Source organism: Acanthaster planci, linkage group LG05 (genome assembly GCF_054643075.1).
Source record: "Acanthaster planci isolate LZ-2023a linkage group LG05, COTS_SCS, whole genome shotgun sequence".
Taxonomy (NCBI): Eukaryota; Metazoa; Echinodermata; class Asteroidea; order Valvatida; family Acanthasteridae; genus Acanthaster; species Acanthaster planci.
In genome coordinates this window covers 20,611,234-20,627,426 of record NC_141781.1, presented here as the reverse complement: position 1 = coordinate 20,627,426, position 16,193 = coordinate 20,611,234, and the positions used below count along the sequence as shown (strand labels likewise).

The window sequence follows — 16,193 nt, the reverse complement described above, 5'->3', positions numbered from 1 at the left end:
GCAGAGGGGTACTCATTTCGTATTGAATGAAATGGGATTCGTGTTTCGAGATAAGAAAATAGGAAGAATATTATTCATTCATGTTCCCTGTTAAAAAGCTCGTAAGATTCGGATACAGTAGTATTATGTCCCAGCCCAGTGATCAGGAAACTATTAAACCATTCTTCTTTGAAGACTGCCGAGCGTGGATGTTAGATGTATCAACATTTAAGACTCAATTGTATTTCTGCATACGAGTACGTGGACACATATTTAGTGGTAATTTGTTAGGCATACCTTAGACATAGGCTCTACATTGTACGCACTGACTAAAAGAGGGTGCGTTGCTGCGTAGGAGCTGCGTCCTGCGGGGCCGGCGGCATGCGTCCCTCTTATGGCTATACGTGCATGTGGCGTTTGAGAATAGGCACCCCCCCTCTTTTTTTTGGCATCTGTTTGTTGCTCATGCCCGTACCGGTACTTGCCCAAACCACACAGTGCCGTACCCCCAATGAAGAAATCCTGCCGGCTTCCTGCTGGCTGGCTTCAAGCTTCCCATGTCTGGTGGGTGCGTTTGTCAGTTTTCTCAAAGAGAAGGAATGCACTCTAACATCGGGTAGGACAGGAGCATCATTTCATTGCACAGTAGCACTGATAGCGCGTAACATAAAGGCATTGATGCATTGATGCTTCAGCACTTGTCTTACCATTTAGCGTACATCTGTGTTCTTGGTTTTTTTTTCCCATTCATTGCTCAGTGCTCAGGGCAGCCAGTCAGAGATGATATCAACAAGTCATCACAATATGTACCAGTATACATGTACGTACATGTATACGCATGCACCCGAAGAGATCTTTTATCAGAGGGGTCGCATCTGTTTCATTGCGCAACTTCATTGCACACTCTCTTGCCCGTTTCCTCCGTGGCTATATATAGCTGTGGTCCCCGTGTGAGTAGAGTTTGTTCATTGCTCGTTGCCACGAGGGATCTTCTCTGGGTTCTCCGCTTTTCTTGCCTGCACAGAAGATCCACACTTTGGATCTGTGGCCATGATTCATGGTGAAATAGGGATCACCTTGGTGGCTGCGTGAGGCGACTTACACATGCTTGACCACACTGGAGCTACATCTTTCCTAATTTTGCCATCTTGGGATGTCCAAAAATTAACCAACATTTCAACAAAGTTAGCGCTTGTAAATGATTTAGGGGCAGGGATTGGTACTTTAGTACCAGATATCCATAAAAGGAGCAACAAACTATATGCGTATTTGTTCAAAACAAAAAAGAGAAACTTTAGAAATACCTTTTTGCCTTATGTTGGTGGAGTGCATTCAGCTGGCTTTTAAAGTTACGTCTCTAATAGAATGCAGTTTTGTCCCCTAATTTGTTAATTTTTTCCCCCTTTTTATTTTATTGATTTTCAACACCGAATAATCAATTTTGAAGGATATTCGATAAAGGATCAAATACCCAAATATTTGAATAATTGGCAGAGCACTACATGTCCATGTATGCTACTTGTTTGATGTTCGTAAGTTTGTTTTTCCCACTTTTTTACTATGCATGCTAATGAGAAACTCTAACTCTAAGTAGGATACAACCAGAGCTATGTAACAGCAGTTACATAGCAGTTTTTTTTTTTTCTAAACTTAAATGTCATCGACTATAAGTATAAATGCAATTCCTATGGGTGAATAAATGGCAATGGAATGGATATACTGTGGCGCCGGTGGATTTTCAAGATCTGTAACAACATAATTATAAAAAAATCCTTTAATCTGTGGAGTTGGGTGTTTCTTTTCTTTCTTTTTTTTTCCATGCAGACGAGGAATAAAAAACTCACTCAACATTCATCCGCATAGGGGATTAACATGAATATTGCAGTTTAATCGTCTTGAAATAGGGCATATTCCCCTTGCATGAAAAAACCCCAAACTTTAAAACTTTTCCCCATGTGTTTGAAAATTCAAATTGATCAAGTTTGTCTACTTGCGTTTGTGTAGGATCAATATCAGTTATATGAAAAGTTTCCCCTGTAATGTACAATTTTTATTTCATGCATATTAAAGGCCCTTAATGTTTTCAGGCTTCAGGAACTTGACTGAAATGTTCCTATTAGTAAGAAGATATTCCATGCATTTGACAGTGTAATGTTTGAAACATCAGCCCCGTCTTTTCTGTGCTGGTAGTTTAACCACATTCCCAAGAGTTGTATCACACATGTGCAGTAAAGCTACTGCGTGAGCCCTCAGCTCTGGAAAGGGATTTTGGAGGGATCTGCTAAAAAAATTGACATTTTATGAAGTTCTCCAGAGGCCACAGGTGTATGCACCTGATTGTAGCATTCGTACGTCAACTTGGCCTGCCCCCCCCAATGGCCTGTTTGTTGTTACAAAGTTTGTGACTCTTTTCAGGCAACTGTTTTAAAACTTCCATTACTTTAAAGAAATTACTTAAAACCATTTGTACATGTATGGAGGCACAATTTTATTGTAAAAAAAATCAGTATACATGCATGCTCCCTTAACTACTTTTGTAAATTGCGTCCTAGCACAAGTCAAAATCCCGTGGCAAAATCACAGGTCAAGTCGCAAGTAAATCTGTATAACTCTGTTGTAATTTATTATTAATATTTATCGTCAGAGACAGTGACAAAAGATGTAAATTTTCCACCCACATTGTCAAGTTGGCCATCCAGGCATCACGGATGGCGAGACGCCCCCTTTTTTTCCCTCCCCAGTTTCAAACTTTTCTGTGTAACTGTATTTTTCCTCTCTTTTGTTTTTTTCAACCTGCAGAGAAAGACAAAGACCGCGACCTTCCATCCCGGACGTCTTTTGAGCTGCGCTTCCCCGAGTCGTCGTGGGAGGATGCCGTGAAGTTCTTCGGCGGTGGGTCATCATGACGTCAACTCTTCCACCGAGGTTAAAAGGGGCTTTCAGGGTTGTTGGCTGAAGCTGTATTTGAGATTTAAAATGTGTGCAGTTGTGAATTGTGCAGCTGGTCTAAGTAAGCCGTTTATAAACAGTGTTGTAGCAAGAGTCCTTTTCCGAGGCCTCGATTCTACCGACTCACAAGTTGAGGCAGTGGGACTTTGAGACCGCCACTGCAAAAAGGTGTATTACGTCACATTTGTTTGGAATTTGAGTCAGATATAATCAAATTGCTCACATCCTAAGCTTTCATTTGATATATAATTCATCCCAGTGGCCTTTGCGGTTTGGAGTTAATTTCATTTTGTCACACATTTTTTTTGAGATAATGCCTTTTAAACACTACGAACAGAAAACTTAAATTAGACACTATCTTGGTTTTCCTTAGCAACGGGGGCTTTTGGCATTTGGCCTCAAAATATTTCCAAATATTTTCACCCTCCGCACATGGAATGGGCCATTACGCCTTTTTGCACAGCGCGACTTGATACACCCTTTTGGCAGAGCGGGTCACATTTAGTGAAGTATGAGGGCAGTGCGCGCTGATGACCAAGTTTTGGAATTGAAAGGAGTAGAAGGGGGCAGACATTCATATCATGTTCTGACAAAAAAGGTCCCGTGTTTCTCTTTGGACACCAGTTCCGATTCCTTCTCCTGAGGCCACCCACCCAAACAGATTTCCGTGCCTACCCAAATTTTTGTATGTTTTGTGTCTCTCTCTCGGAAAGCATTTTTTGAAATTTCCAACGCACTTTTTTCTCCTTTTCTTTTTTAGCCGTGTCTCGCCAAATAGTCCCATTGACTTGCATGTGAACAGCGATATCGATTGTGCGCACACTACGAGAGTATGCGTACCGTGTAATCCCCATAGTATCTGTACATCAATGCTACATCAATACGTCACGGCTCCAGACTAACGGCGACTTTCATATCAAACGCATTTTAATTCATGCAACATATTTATACATGGCAAAGAACATAAACCAATTGACTAGTATTGTGTATTTTGAGAGTTTGTGTTTATTGTCCTAAAGTAGTATCGTGTACATATTGTAAAATTTCATATAAACTCCCTGCCAACTATTTATTAGTCGGCGTGATGTAAACCTAAAACGGTTAACTGGCCTTATCAAAATTCCAAATTGCACAACATTATGCAGCTCATAACGGCGTAACACCTCAGATATTGGATTCAAGGAAAGGGCCCATGTACAAACACACATATTGACAAGCATGACTAGAGAATATTGCCGCATAGCATCAGAAGGAACAACTTCAGTCGCCAAAAGGTGTTAGTTTTTCCACTTCTAAGTTTCCCAAATTGAGATCTCTGTGTGCACATGTACGTTAAGTGAATTTTAAGATGTTTTCAAGTGTGGACAGTTTAAGTTGCGTGCGCAGTTGAATGTAAGTTTATGACTTGCGAGTAGAGCATCGTTATGATGCATTTAGTACTGATTTGTTTCCACGTTTGTATTCCTTTTAATTCAGTGTCCTGAGATCGCAGCAAGTCTGTGTCAGGAGATTGGAGGAGTTGACTGAAATTCATAAAAATTTAATTTCACGTCGACTCTGAACATTCTCTAAAGCAGTTGGATGAAACTAACTTTGTGTGCTTTAAAATATTAAAACAATTTCACACAGGGTGGTATCATTTTTTGTTTATTCTGTCCAAAATTATCTACTCTAAGGAAATCATTAATTACAACATTTAAATAAAATACAACATATTTATTTTCATTCAATTTTAGGAATTGTTCATTTTGTCAACCAAAGTAAGGACTTTATTGCAAACATTGGACACAAAAATCATCTTGCACGTACATGTAGTTCCTTGCAGAAGGACGTTGATTTTGTCAAACTCCTTTTCTTTGTGCTTTCACTGACCGCTTGTAAGAACTATCATTTAGCTAGAAATTGAGTTTACGCGTGTGTAGAATTTTGTTCAAGGCCCAGTGATATGTGAAGCGAGAGAGAATGTCGGACATCTTCACATGCGATTTTCTGAAAAAGCTTGAACAGTTGATGTAATAAGGCCAAGTCATAGTAATGGAGGTTTAGTTTTGAAAGGTTTATTGAACAGTGCTATCGTGGCATTGTTTGGGTGGGCCATTTTTTGCACACTTCTCTTTTTGGAGGGGGGGGGGCCTTGTTCCGTCATTGGTCATAATGCAGGTACGTACATGTACATGTACTTACTATTTGTTCGTGGTAGGGTTCATGTTCTTGTCCTCTTGAGCCATGAGTTGGAGGGAGCGAAATCTGTTTCAGGAAAAAAGAAGGGTATTTGGTTAAGTACAGTAATCCCAAGGCACATGTACAGTACGTGGTTTACCAATGCGCAATCTGATTTAAGAAGGGGTTTAGAAAGTGAAGCGACAACAGAATTAGAATGACTTGTGAGGCGTTACGTAAAATTGGACAAAAATGCAGTGTTTCCTTTCAAATTCTCTGTAAGGAAAACCTTTCCCGGGATCAGCTGATTTCTTTATTTTTCACTTCACACTCATGTCGTTGAAAACTGAAACACACCGTACAAAGTCTTGTAAAAATTGGTATTTCCTCTTTTTTTTGTCAAAGTCCAAGTTGCACGCCTGATAAATGCAAGTGTCCACTGCATCAGTGCATTCCAAATTGCGGTAGGCACTACATGTGCATGTACATGTACCTTACATGTATGGCCATGGTTGGTAAAATGAACAGTTGGCAAAAAGCTGAACTTGAAACACAGCAGAAATCTGTACATGTCACTGGTGTTGCAAAGCCAAGTTGCAAGGCTCATGCTGTTGGGTATCAACAAGCGTCAGCGACCATCACCAAAACCTCAACAAATTATTCAGGCACATTTATGCCCATTTGTTTTTTATTTGCAATATTTATTAGGCTCCTGCATGTCCTATTCAATGTATCGTATCTATCTGAAATGATACTCGAGCGTTTAAATTTGAGTGACCGGCCGCCATCTTATTTTCACGTGGACGGCAGAGTAAAGAAAGATGGCAGCCTCCATACATTGCGAACAATTTTCGGTTTTCTGCAAAAATCTGGAGGTAAATTCGATGTTTCTCTTACACAGCAGCAAGTCTTAGACTCTCTAAAATATGATTAAAAACCACTTTTAAATCTTTAGAGAGTATTTTCAAGTTGTTGACGCCTTGTTGATGCTACTTGTGTATTTTGAGGCTTGTTGACGCTAAATAGCATTGCAAAGCTAGTGTGGACAGTAAATTGTGTTTATGTTCTCTGGTACGCAGTTAACCCCATTGAAAATGCTTATTTTTTCTTGAACTGTGAACACTTTGATTTATCAGCTGGATTTTTTGTTAGTATTTCCATGACTTGTTCTTATTCTTGTTTGCTCTTGATAACCAAAAATTTTTTTAAGGGGGGGACCATTGTGTGGACTTGATGTCCACAGGTCTTCACTGCCTGCACTGTGTGGACATCTCTGTTCTCAAATCCAAAGAATAAATAAAACATGCTTTGAACAGTTAAGTTTTCTTGTTTATTGAACAGTGCTATCGTGGCATTGTTTGGGTGGGCCATTTTTGCACACTTCTCTTTTTGGAGGGGGGGGCCTTGTTCCGTCATTGGTCATAATGCATGTACGTACATGTACATGTACTTACTATTTGTTCGTGGTAGGGTTCATGTTCTTGTCCTCTTGAGCCATGAGTTGGAGGGAGCGAAATCTGTTTCAGGAAAAAAGAAGGGTATTTGGTTAAGTACAGTAATCCCAAGGCACATGTACAGTACTTGGTTTACCAATGCGCAATCTGATTTAAGAAGGGGTTTAGAAAGTGAAGCGACAACAGAATTAGAATGACTTGTGAGGCGTTACGTAAAATTGGACAAAAATGCAGTGTTTCCTTTCAAATTCTCTGTAAGGAAAACTTTTCCCGGGATCAGCTGATTTCTTTATTTTTCACTTCACACTCATGTCGTTGAAAACTGAAACACACCGTACAAAGTCTTGTAAAAATTGGTATTTCCTCTTTTTTTTGTCAAAGTCCAAGTTGCACGCCTGATAAATGCAAGTGTCCACTGCATCAGTGCATTCCAAATTGCGGTAGGCACTACATGTGCATGTACATGTACCTTACATGTATGGCCATGGTTGGTTAAATGAACAGTTGGCAAAAAGCTGAACTTGAAACACAGCAGAAATCCGTACATGTCACTTGTGTTGCAAAGCCAAGTTGCAAGGGTCATGCTGTTTGGTATTAACAAGCGTCAGCGACCATCACCAAAGCCTCGACAAGTTATTCAGGCACATTTATGCCAATTTCTTTTTTTAATTTGCAATATTTATTAGGCTCCTGCATGTCCTATTCAATGTATCGTATCTATCTGAAATGATACTCGAGAGTTTAAATTTGAGTGACCGGCCGCCATCTTGTTTTCACGTGGACGGCAGAGTAAAGAAAGATGGCAGCCTCCATACATTGCGAACAATTTTCAGTTTTCTGCCAAAATATGGAGGTAAATTCGATGTTTCTCTTACACAGCAGCAAGTCTTAGACTCTCTAAAATATGATAAAAACCACTTTTAAATCTTTAGAGAGTATTTTCAAGTTGTTGACGCTTTGTTGATGCTTCTTGTGTATTCTGAGGCTTGTTGACGCTAAATAGCATTGCAAAGCTAGTGTGGACAGTAAATTGTGTTTATGTTCTCTGTTACGCAGTTAACCCCATTGAAAATGCTTATTTTTTCTTGAACTGTGAACACTTTGATTTATCAGTTGGATTTTTTGTTAGTATTTCCATGACTTATTCCTATTCCTGTTTGCTCTCGATAAACCCAAAATGTTTTTTTTGGGGGGGGACCATTGTGTGGACTTGATGTCCACAGGTCTTCACTGTCTGCACTGTGTGGACATCTCTGTTCTCAAATCCAAAGAATAAATAAAGCATGCTTTGAACAAGTTAAGTTTTCTTGTTTATTGAACAGTGCCATCATGGCATTGTTTGGGTTGGCCATTTTTTGCACACTTGTTTTTTTGGAGGGGGGCCCTTGTTTAGTTATTGGTCATAATGCATGTACGTACATGTACATGTACTTACTATTTGTTCGTGGTAGGGTTCATGGTCTTGTCCTCTTGAGCCATTAATTGGAGGGAGCGAAATCTGTTTCAGGAAAAAAGAAGGGTTTTTGGTTAAGTACAGTAATCCCAAGGCACATGTACAGTACTTGGTTTACCAATGCGCAATCTGATTTAAGAAGGGGTTAAGAAAGTGAAGTGACAACAGAATTAGAATGACTTGTGGGGCGTTACGTAAAATTGGACAAAAATGCAGTGTTTCTTTCGAATTCTCTTAAGGAAAACTTTTCCCGGGATCAGCTGATTTCTTTATTTTTCACTTCACACTCATGTCGTTGAAAATTGACACCGTACAAAGTCTTGTAAAAATTGGTATTTCCTCTTTTTTTTTGTCAAAGTCCAAGTTGCACGCCTGATAAATGCAAGTGTCCACTGCATCAGTGCATTCCAAGTTGCGGTAGGCACTACATGTGCATGTACATGTGCATGTACATGTGCATGCACATGTACATGCGCATGTACATGTGCATGTACCGGACATGTATGGCCACAGTTAGTTAAATGAATAGTCGGCAAAAAGCTGAACTCGAAACACAGCAGAAATCCGTACATGTCACTGGTGTTGCAAAGCCAAGTTGCAAGGCTCATGCTGTTGGGTATCAACAAGCGTCAGCGACCATCACCAAAGCCTCAACAAGTTATTCAGGCACATTTATGCCAATTTGTTTTTATTTGCAATATTTATTAGGCTCCTGCATGTCCTATTCAATGTATCGTATCTGTCTGAAATGATACTCGAGCGTTTAAATTTTGTTTTCACGTGGACGGCAGAGTAAAGAAAGAAGGCAGCCTCAATACATCGCGAACAATTTTCATTTTTCTGCAAAAATCTTGAAGTAAATTCGGTGTTTCTCTTATACAGCAGCAAGTCTTAGACTCTCTAAAATAAAAAAAACACTTTTAAATCTTTAGAGAGTATTTTCTAGTTGTTGATGCTACTTGTGTATTCTGACGCTTGTTCTCAAGTCCAAAGAATGAATAAAACATGCTTTGAACAGTTAAGTTCTTTTTTTTTCTTTAAGCAAGAGTTGTGCCTTTGTACTTAAAGAGTGTATGGATGTGCAGTTGTGTCTATATAGAGGAGTATACGTTTGTATTTATTGATTGTAAAACAGATGTTTTTGTTTGCATTAATAAAAAGCTGTTTATATCTTTCACAAATTTCCGCATATGGATATCTCAATTAGTCCGACTCACTAGTCGTATATTTATGGAAATACATTATTTTGTGCAGCTTTGTGGAATTTTGCTATTGCAGTATTTTGCATTTTGTGAATGCAAGATATTAGCCTGGATATAGTTTGTATGGTTTTGCCCCCCCCCCATAGGATGTACCGTGTGGCACACCCCACTGTAATAACCTATGCATTTATGGCAAAGTTATGGAGGACAAAATAATAAAATGTGAGTGTTTGCTGCAGCTTTACACAAACAATGTGCCTGTATCTTTTCTCTCTCTAGATGACTTCGATCCAACTGACGTTCAAGTGGGATGGTGATTATCAGTGACATTTGTTTGGTTTAATAAATTATTATGCGCTGCCTATAATGTCCAAAATCGAAATGCTTTTTTGACCTAAAATCCTCGTACTGGTAGCATCAAAGTTTAATGAAAAATTGAATATTTGAAGACATTTATTCTAATTGCCTCAGTTCTTGCTACTAGTCAGATGAATAGTAGAATGGGGATGGAAGATGAAATTAAATTTCGGTCTACATAATGCACTTTGAATGGTTTTGCTGTAGTGGACCATACCTAGTCAAGGGCAGATCAAGAGTTGGCTTTATGTTGGGAGGAGTGATGGGGGGATGTGCAAAACGTTTAGGTATGAATTTATGTAACCTTTTGGGCCTTTCTTAGGGGTGAGGCTCAATTTTGGGGGGGGGTTACAATTTTTAATAAAAAAAGGAAAATATCTCTTAAAAATCACCTTTTTCTCAGTTTGTACTTCAAAATTAAAATTGCTTGGGGAACCCTGCTAATGTACATATAGGCTACATTTAGTTATTTAATTTGGATGTGACAACTTTTCAGGGGAAAACTAAGAAATTTGGGTGAGGTCTGCTATTGAATACCTATCCCAAACAGTCGCTAAATATGCAAATTCTGTTGCGTCTGATTCAATTTGCTAAAACATCTGATCAATCTAGTCCCATGATGCATAGGGGAATGGCCGCCATGTTTGTCCTGCTTTTCTGGTATTAATAAAACCGTCCAAGCCAAAAGTGGGGAAGGACGGGAGGGAGCCGGCTGTTTGGGGTAGGTATTCAATAGCAGACCTCACCCACATTTGTGTGGGGGAGGAGTCTCCTGCTTTCAACCTGCCCCAAACATTTGCCAAGTATGCAGAGCAGCACCAAGCCGGGGGGGGGGTGCGGTGAGTACACACTGCATAATATGAGCACTGCAGGAGAATGAAATTGTCCAGACTTAATTGCCGACTCACCAAATGATGGAGTTGCTATATCGTTCCAGTGGATGGACTGCTTCGATGAGGAACCCTTTGGCATCGATGTGGCCTATGTTAGGACCGCTCTGCCATGTGCGGAGTCCTTTTGCAGAACATTGGTGAGGTAGCATGTGGGGAAAGTAGATGGGGTCTTTCAACATGCTGCCTTGCGTATTTCCTCCATCGGTACGCCCCTGAAGTAGGCCCATGATGTGGAAAATGCTCGGATATCATGAGCCCTGATGAGGCGTTGTGTTTCATTGTCCACAGAGCTTGGCCAATCTGGGTTGGCAAACTTGATACCTGAAACTTTCCATCCGGCTATAGTGTCTTTGGTCGCAGCTAGGTGAGGTTTTATTGTAGTGATGAAAAGCTCCGAAGCTGTACTTCTGAGTTTTCTGGTTTTGGCCGAGTACCATTTAAAAGTTCGCGCTGGGCACCATGGTTTGTTGTCAGGAGTCCCAGTGTGTTTAGCAATGTCTGCTACAAAAATGTCAGGAGGATGGAAGGAAACTGACTGGTTCTTGGTAAGAGACCTTAGCATTGGGATGAGACAAACACCATGAGGTTCCCATCGGATGTGGCCATCTGAGATGGACAATGCCTTCAGTTCACTGCTACTCTGTGAGGTAGTAACTGCTAGTAGGAATTCCAGTTCCACTAATAGGTTGATCAATGATGCATCACTGAGAGGCTCCAAGGGGGGACCAGTGAGCAGTTGGAGAACAGGTGACAAATCCCATGAATGAATTAGTCTCTTAGTTGGGGGATGTTCAAGAAACATTCCCGGAGTATATGTTTAAGAGCAGTATTGTCGGACACAGTTGGACCATCTGGGAGACCATCGTGTACAGCCACAATGGCTGACTGGTAGTTACAGATAGTTGAAACCTGGAAATCTGATATGAACAGGTGCATGAAGAAGTCAGCTATAGAAGTCACAGAAACTTCTGTCGGAGCAAGACTTCGCTCTGAACACCAAAAAGTAAAATGTCGTAATCTGGAGTCGTAGATGCTGCGTGTAGACTGGTGTCGACTCTTCGAGGCCATTTCGGCAGCTTCATCAGAAAGTCCTGTTGATCTGAAGGACTGTTTGAGAATAGCCAACAGGTCAGGTGTTGTGACCTCGGATGAGGGTGAAGCACGCCTGACTTCGGTTGATATAGCAGATCCAGTCTGTCGGGAAGGATCACTGGTACCCGGACGAGAAGTCTGGTCAGACACGGGAACCATGGCTGGCGTGGCCAGAAGGGGGTGTTGAGAGGGACTCGGCAGCGTTCCCGTTCGATCTTGGGGAGAACTGCTGGTATTAGGGATATTGGAGGGAAAGCATAGGCCAACATCCCTTCCCAGTTGATTCAAAGAGAGGAAGTTGTCAAAGTCCTCCCTAGCATACTGGAAATAAGTCAAAGCCCTGGGCGGGTACAGACGCCATTGTTTGGCACCAGCGATAACTTTTGACATCTCGACGCATGAGCGGTTAAGTGGAAGTTCCAGGAAAATTGGCGGTGATGCCTCAAACCTAGTGGGGTGGCGTTTGAAGGCAGCTTGCAAAGAGGCCTCAGCCGTAGATTGACTAGAAGGCAGCCCTAATATGTGGATTATATCTTTCTGAAGAAGACGGAGCCGTGCCTCAGGAGGGTTAAGGTTGGCTGTAGAGGAGATATCCTCATCTTCAGAGGATGTATCCTGTTCCATCTGGAGTTGATCAGAGGAAGGAGGAACGTCACCATGTCTTATTGAGTGGCCAGAGACAGGAGCAGGAAGTGAGATGTAGTCTGCGCTAGAACCTGTGTAAGTCAAAGGAACGAAACCATAAAAGGAAGATTGGATCATCAATGAATGCAGATCACGTTCCGGCAAAGGGTCCGGATCTGAAGCCGTCGCTGCGTGAGCAGGACTGGGTTCCAGACGGCTGGTTATAGAAGAGAGCTTCTCCAAGAGCATGCCGACCGCTGATATGATGTCGGCTGAAGCGTCATCCTTCTGTAAGGAGTGAGACTTCTTGCGCTTGGACCCCGTAGAAGAAGACAAGGAATGCTTGTGCTTCTTCCGTATGGGAGAACTGAATGTAGAGCCAGCGGTTGACGCCTGGTGAGCTGGGGCGTCGGAGGCTTGCCCAGACCGTAGTAAGGGTAGAGCAGGAGAGGGCTGGTGAACTGCATATTTAGCGACTGTTTGGGGTAGGTTGAAAGCAGAAGACCTTAAAAATTTAAAATATGAATCTAGCATATACAGTGTATACTAGTATGTACATAACTGTATGTACCTGGATTTGGAGGTGTGCCAACCGAGACTGTCCAGCATGCGCACGGTGTCAGGGGACAGGTCCAAATTCAGAGACAAGAAAGAGTCGCCCAGACCTTCACACCGCAGACTCCAAGCTATGTACATCATTGTTGGGCACGAACTGCTGTCAACAACGCCGTAAGAACAAAGCCATCAGAAACGGCCTCCCTGTAAGAACGAAAAAATTCAAATTTTCTGGTTTAGTGAGAATCCTTTGCATAAACTGATTGAGCTATTCATTACAATCCAAAAGTTTCAAAATCATGTATTAATATTTGCGGGCAGGTATAATGTTTGATTTGGTTTGGGCCCTAAATAACACCTTTCCCTTATCCATGGCCGGCGATGATGTACCATGTAAAATATGCTTATGCTTTGTGTTGGGTCTTATCAGTACACGTAATGAGACACGTTGAGCCGTTCTTGCTAAGGGATTTGAAAGAGGACAGTTTATTTTTGAACTTTGCATCACCCTGGCATGCTCCAGTACTTAAGGTCCAACAGAAGGGCAACGAAACTCCTTGCCGAATGGGGGATAGATCCCACGCTTTTTGAACGAGGGGAATCGACCATACAGTACTACCCACCCTCCCCATGTGTTTTCATCTTTGGGCATGCGTATTGCTTCCTTGACAACTGAACTTACTAATTTCATCACCCCCTCTCGTAGTCAAGTGGAGCTGAATCCACGAGTACACACCAGTCCCTGAATCCGTACAAAACTGCCCTATATTCTAAATCGGGCTTCCACGCAGCCATCCGTCTTATGGCAAGGAAAGCTCGAAGGTACAGACTGCTCACTGCCACAGTAAAGTGTGCCAAGAAGTTCCACTGAATTCTCTCAGGGCTCAGTAACAATCTGCTTCTGATGTACGAATTCATCTTTCTAGGCTCGCAAGAAATGGCAGATAATCTTCCCCACTTTGGCACTTAACCATCACATGGGGGAAATCTGACCCCAAGCATCAGATTCATCCCAAAGTTTGCGTCTGCCTTTGATCCACACTTCTTGATAAAGACGACCCCATCTCAAACATCGAGCTTTCATCCTGGCAATGCTTACCATATCATACCCACATGCAGCTTGTCTTCACTTCACCAACTAATTAACTTTATTAAGTAATTGAGAGGGATCACTGCCCCCAACTACAAGAGGTAGGCAGTAAAACCACTTGCTCTAGGGTTGATGGGTTAACACCGGGCCACCTTATATGATATCTCCATTACCAAGGGACTAGATGAGGCAGTAGAGTGTCTTGTAAAACACGCTGAGCAGTGCCCTGCAGGTAGTAGAGGCTTATTCATATCTGAGCCTATCAAATAATAGAAATGATACAATGCTTCGATATTAACACACACCTTCAGAATTGTACCCCTGGCTGAATATTAATGTATCCTCAGAGTGACCAAACCAATGATCTCTAATGGTCCAAGCAACGACCGACGCTTTATAACCTTCGTACAGGACAGCTGGGAAGAACAACAAAGGCATGTGTCATCGTGCATTCAAGTAACGGTACATTGATGAAGACTGCCTTTCCCTTGAAGGATTATGTGACTAGAGAGACATATCTGTAGCATCCCAGGAAAACTGCAGTTTGTAGAGACTCCAAAATCGAGATATAGGAATTTCAATTGAAAGTCTGAAGCCTTTCTTTGACGTGTTCCCCGACAGGACTGTAGCTGCAGCCGCACCTAGACTGTACTTTAGCCTGGATGATGGGACTACCAGTGTGACAAAGTAGAGAAGAGAGGATGTTGGGTAGTCTAGAACCAGTACAGGGTTATCCTTTTTATTTCAGATCCAAACACAAGTACCTGATCGGTCCATCAGGCCATCAAAAGGCATTGACATTGTAACTCAACTAATGTAATTAGACGAGCATTTGAGACATGAAAAATCCAATTCTCATCTTGAACAAGATGACCCTCTTGACATGGCGATTCCGAAATCATGGTGTCCGTGGTGGTTTGGGTGAGGAGGTGGAATGATTTCCCCAAGATGCTTTGGGAGATTTCCCCTAAGACTTTGAATAGACTGTAGATGGTATTCCGGGCCTCCTGTGAGATAAAACAACTTCGCTTCGTGAAACTACCCACCAATTAAATACATCGAGCCAGTACTAATGGCAAGGTGGGAAATCACGTATGGAGTTCCGTCACGAGGCCACCAGTGATGTAAACTCTTCTCCAGGACACGTAACGACCAAATATAAAAAGGATGAAGCAGTTTATCCCTCGTTCTTTCAGTGTTGGCATGGAACCAGTCTGAAGCGCCAACAGATCTCACCTGTTGTTCGCATCATCTCTGCCCATCCGTGGTTCGACAGAACATTCCAAGTTTCCCCGGCAATCATTATTGATAATAATAATACATTCTCGGGTATCAAAAAGGCCGTCGTCATACACGCATATAGAGGCTCTGCATGGCTGCCAGCTTGCATGTCAGTGCTTTTGTTTCACAGGGTGTACACAAAATGAGTTTTCCATGTGGAACAAAAGAACTGCCCTACAAGATGGCTACCACGCAAAGCCGCTACCTCCTTCGTTTTCAGTACATTCCATTAGGTATTCAATAGACCACACATTCTTCCCTTCCAAATTCCGTGTTAATATTATCTCTGATGTTATTCAGATCGTCTTCATCATGCGACCTTATCTATACCAAGAGCACATCCCTACATCGTCACCGCTGGAAATTCCCCTCTAGCTTTGGTATTGACGAGGAACTGTTTGGAGTACATGTACATGTAATTGCAGTTTTCATCAAACATCCATGTATTTGATTGTAGTAGGAGAGTTAATTGAAACCATCGACCAAAAAAAAAAAAATTTTTTTTTTGCGCATAGCTTCTCATGCATGTGCCTCAAAGATTAGAAACAGTGAAAACAAAAGTGCTCTCCTTCATACGGCTAGCCCCATGGGATTGTGCGAGGCTTAATGAACAAGTTAGCTTCTTAAATATCCAGCAAACCCATGACCGATTTCTCCGGTTTTTTTGTAGTTCTATCTCCAATCCTTTTTAATTTACCCGAAAGATATTGTATGACGTGTGAGGAGCGGTGCATCGACGCGACAGGACGATGAATTGATGCCGGGGCTCCGTGCCGTAGACACGGTGAGACGCCCCGGCACAGTGGCCGGCCAATTTGTTCAGCCGTCAAGCTGGACCGGGGCCGGCCCGCTCCCTTTGCTGAAATAAGGCACTGGCGGTACTCTTTGGGGAATTCGTTTTCGGGGAGTGGATTCGCGGGATTTCCTTGCATGCAAGCCCGAGACGTTTGGACGTGACCGGGAAAACCATAATGCGGTTAGTTGTGATTTTATTAAAAGCAATTTATTCCCCTCCTTTCCTTGTTTGACGCTATGAATCGCATCGAAAACAGAAAGCTATGCGTCCAGGGCTCAATTACCACCCGTGACCAATTTCATAGACCT

General features: G+C 42.0%; 2 protein-coding genes across 9 annotated transcripts in view; one reads left to right on the top strand and one right to left on the bottom strand.

Moving 5' to 3' along the window:
- scaper (S-phase cyclin A associated protein in the ER) overlaps nt 1–9,450 on the top strand; it is a 101,496-nt gene extending 92,046 nt beyond the window's left edge. For 6 of the 7 annotated variants that reach the window (XM_022243971.2, XM_022243970.2, XM_022243969.2 and 3 more), the window contains one exon: nt 2,779–9,450. In XM_022243971.2, coding sequence (XP_022099663.2) covers nt 2,779–2,885 — 107 coding nt within the window. In that variant the 3' untranslated portion in view covers nt 2,886–9,450. The remainder of the gene's footprint in view (nt 1–2,778) is intronic. The other variant, XM_087137073.1, reaches the window with a different exon arrangement.
- Nucleotides 7,978–16,193, bottom strand: part of LOC110984122 (uncharacterized) — a 62,351-nt gene continuing 54,135 nt past the window's right edge. For both annotated transcript variants that reach the window (XM_087137076.1, XM_087137077.1), the window contains exons 3-5: nt 12,735–12,922; nt 10,463–12,255; nt 7,978–8,040 (exon numbers count right to left, since the gene is read on the bottom strand). In XM_087137076.1, coding sequence (XP_086993202.1) covers nt 11,216–12,163 — 948 coding nt within the window. In that variant the 5' untranslated portion in view covers nt 12,164–12,255; nt 12,735–12,922 and the 3' untranslated portion in view covers nt 7,978–8,040; nt 10,463–11,215. The remainder of the gene's footprint in view (nt 8,041–10,462; nt 12,256–12,734; nt 12,923–16,193) is intronic.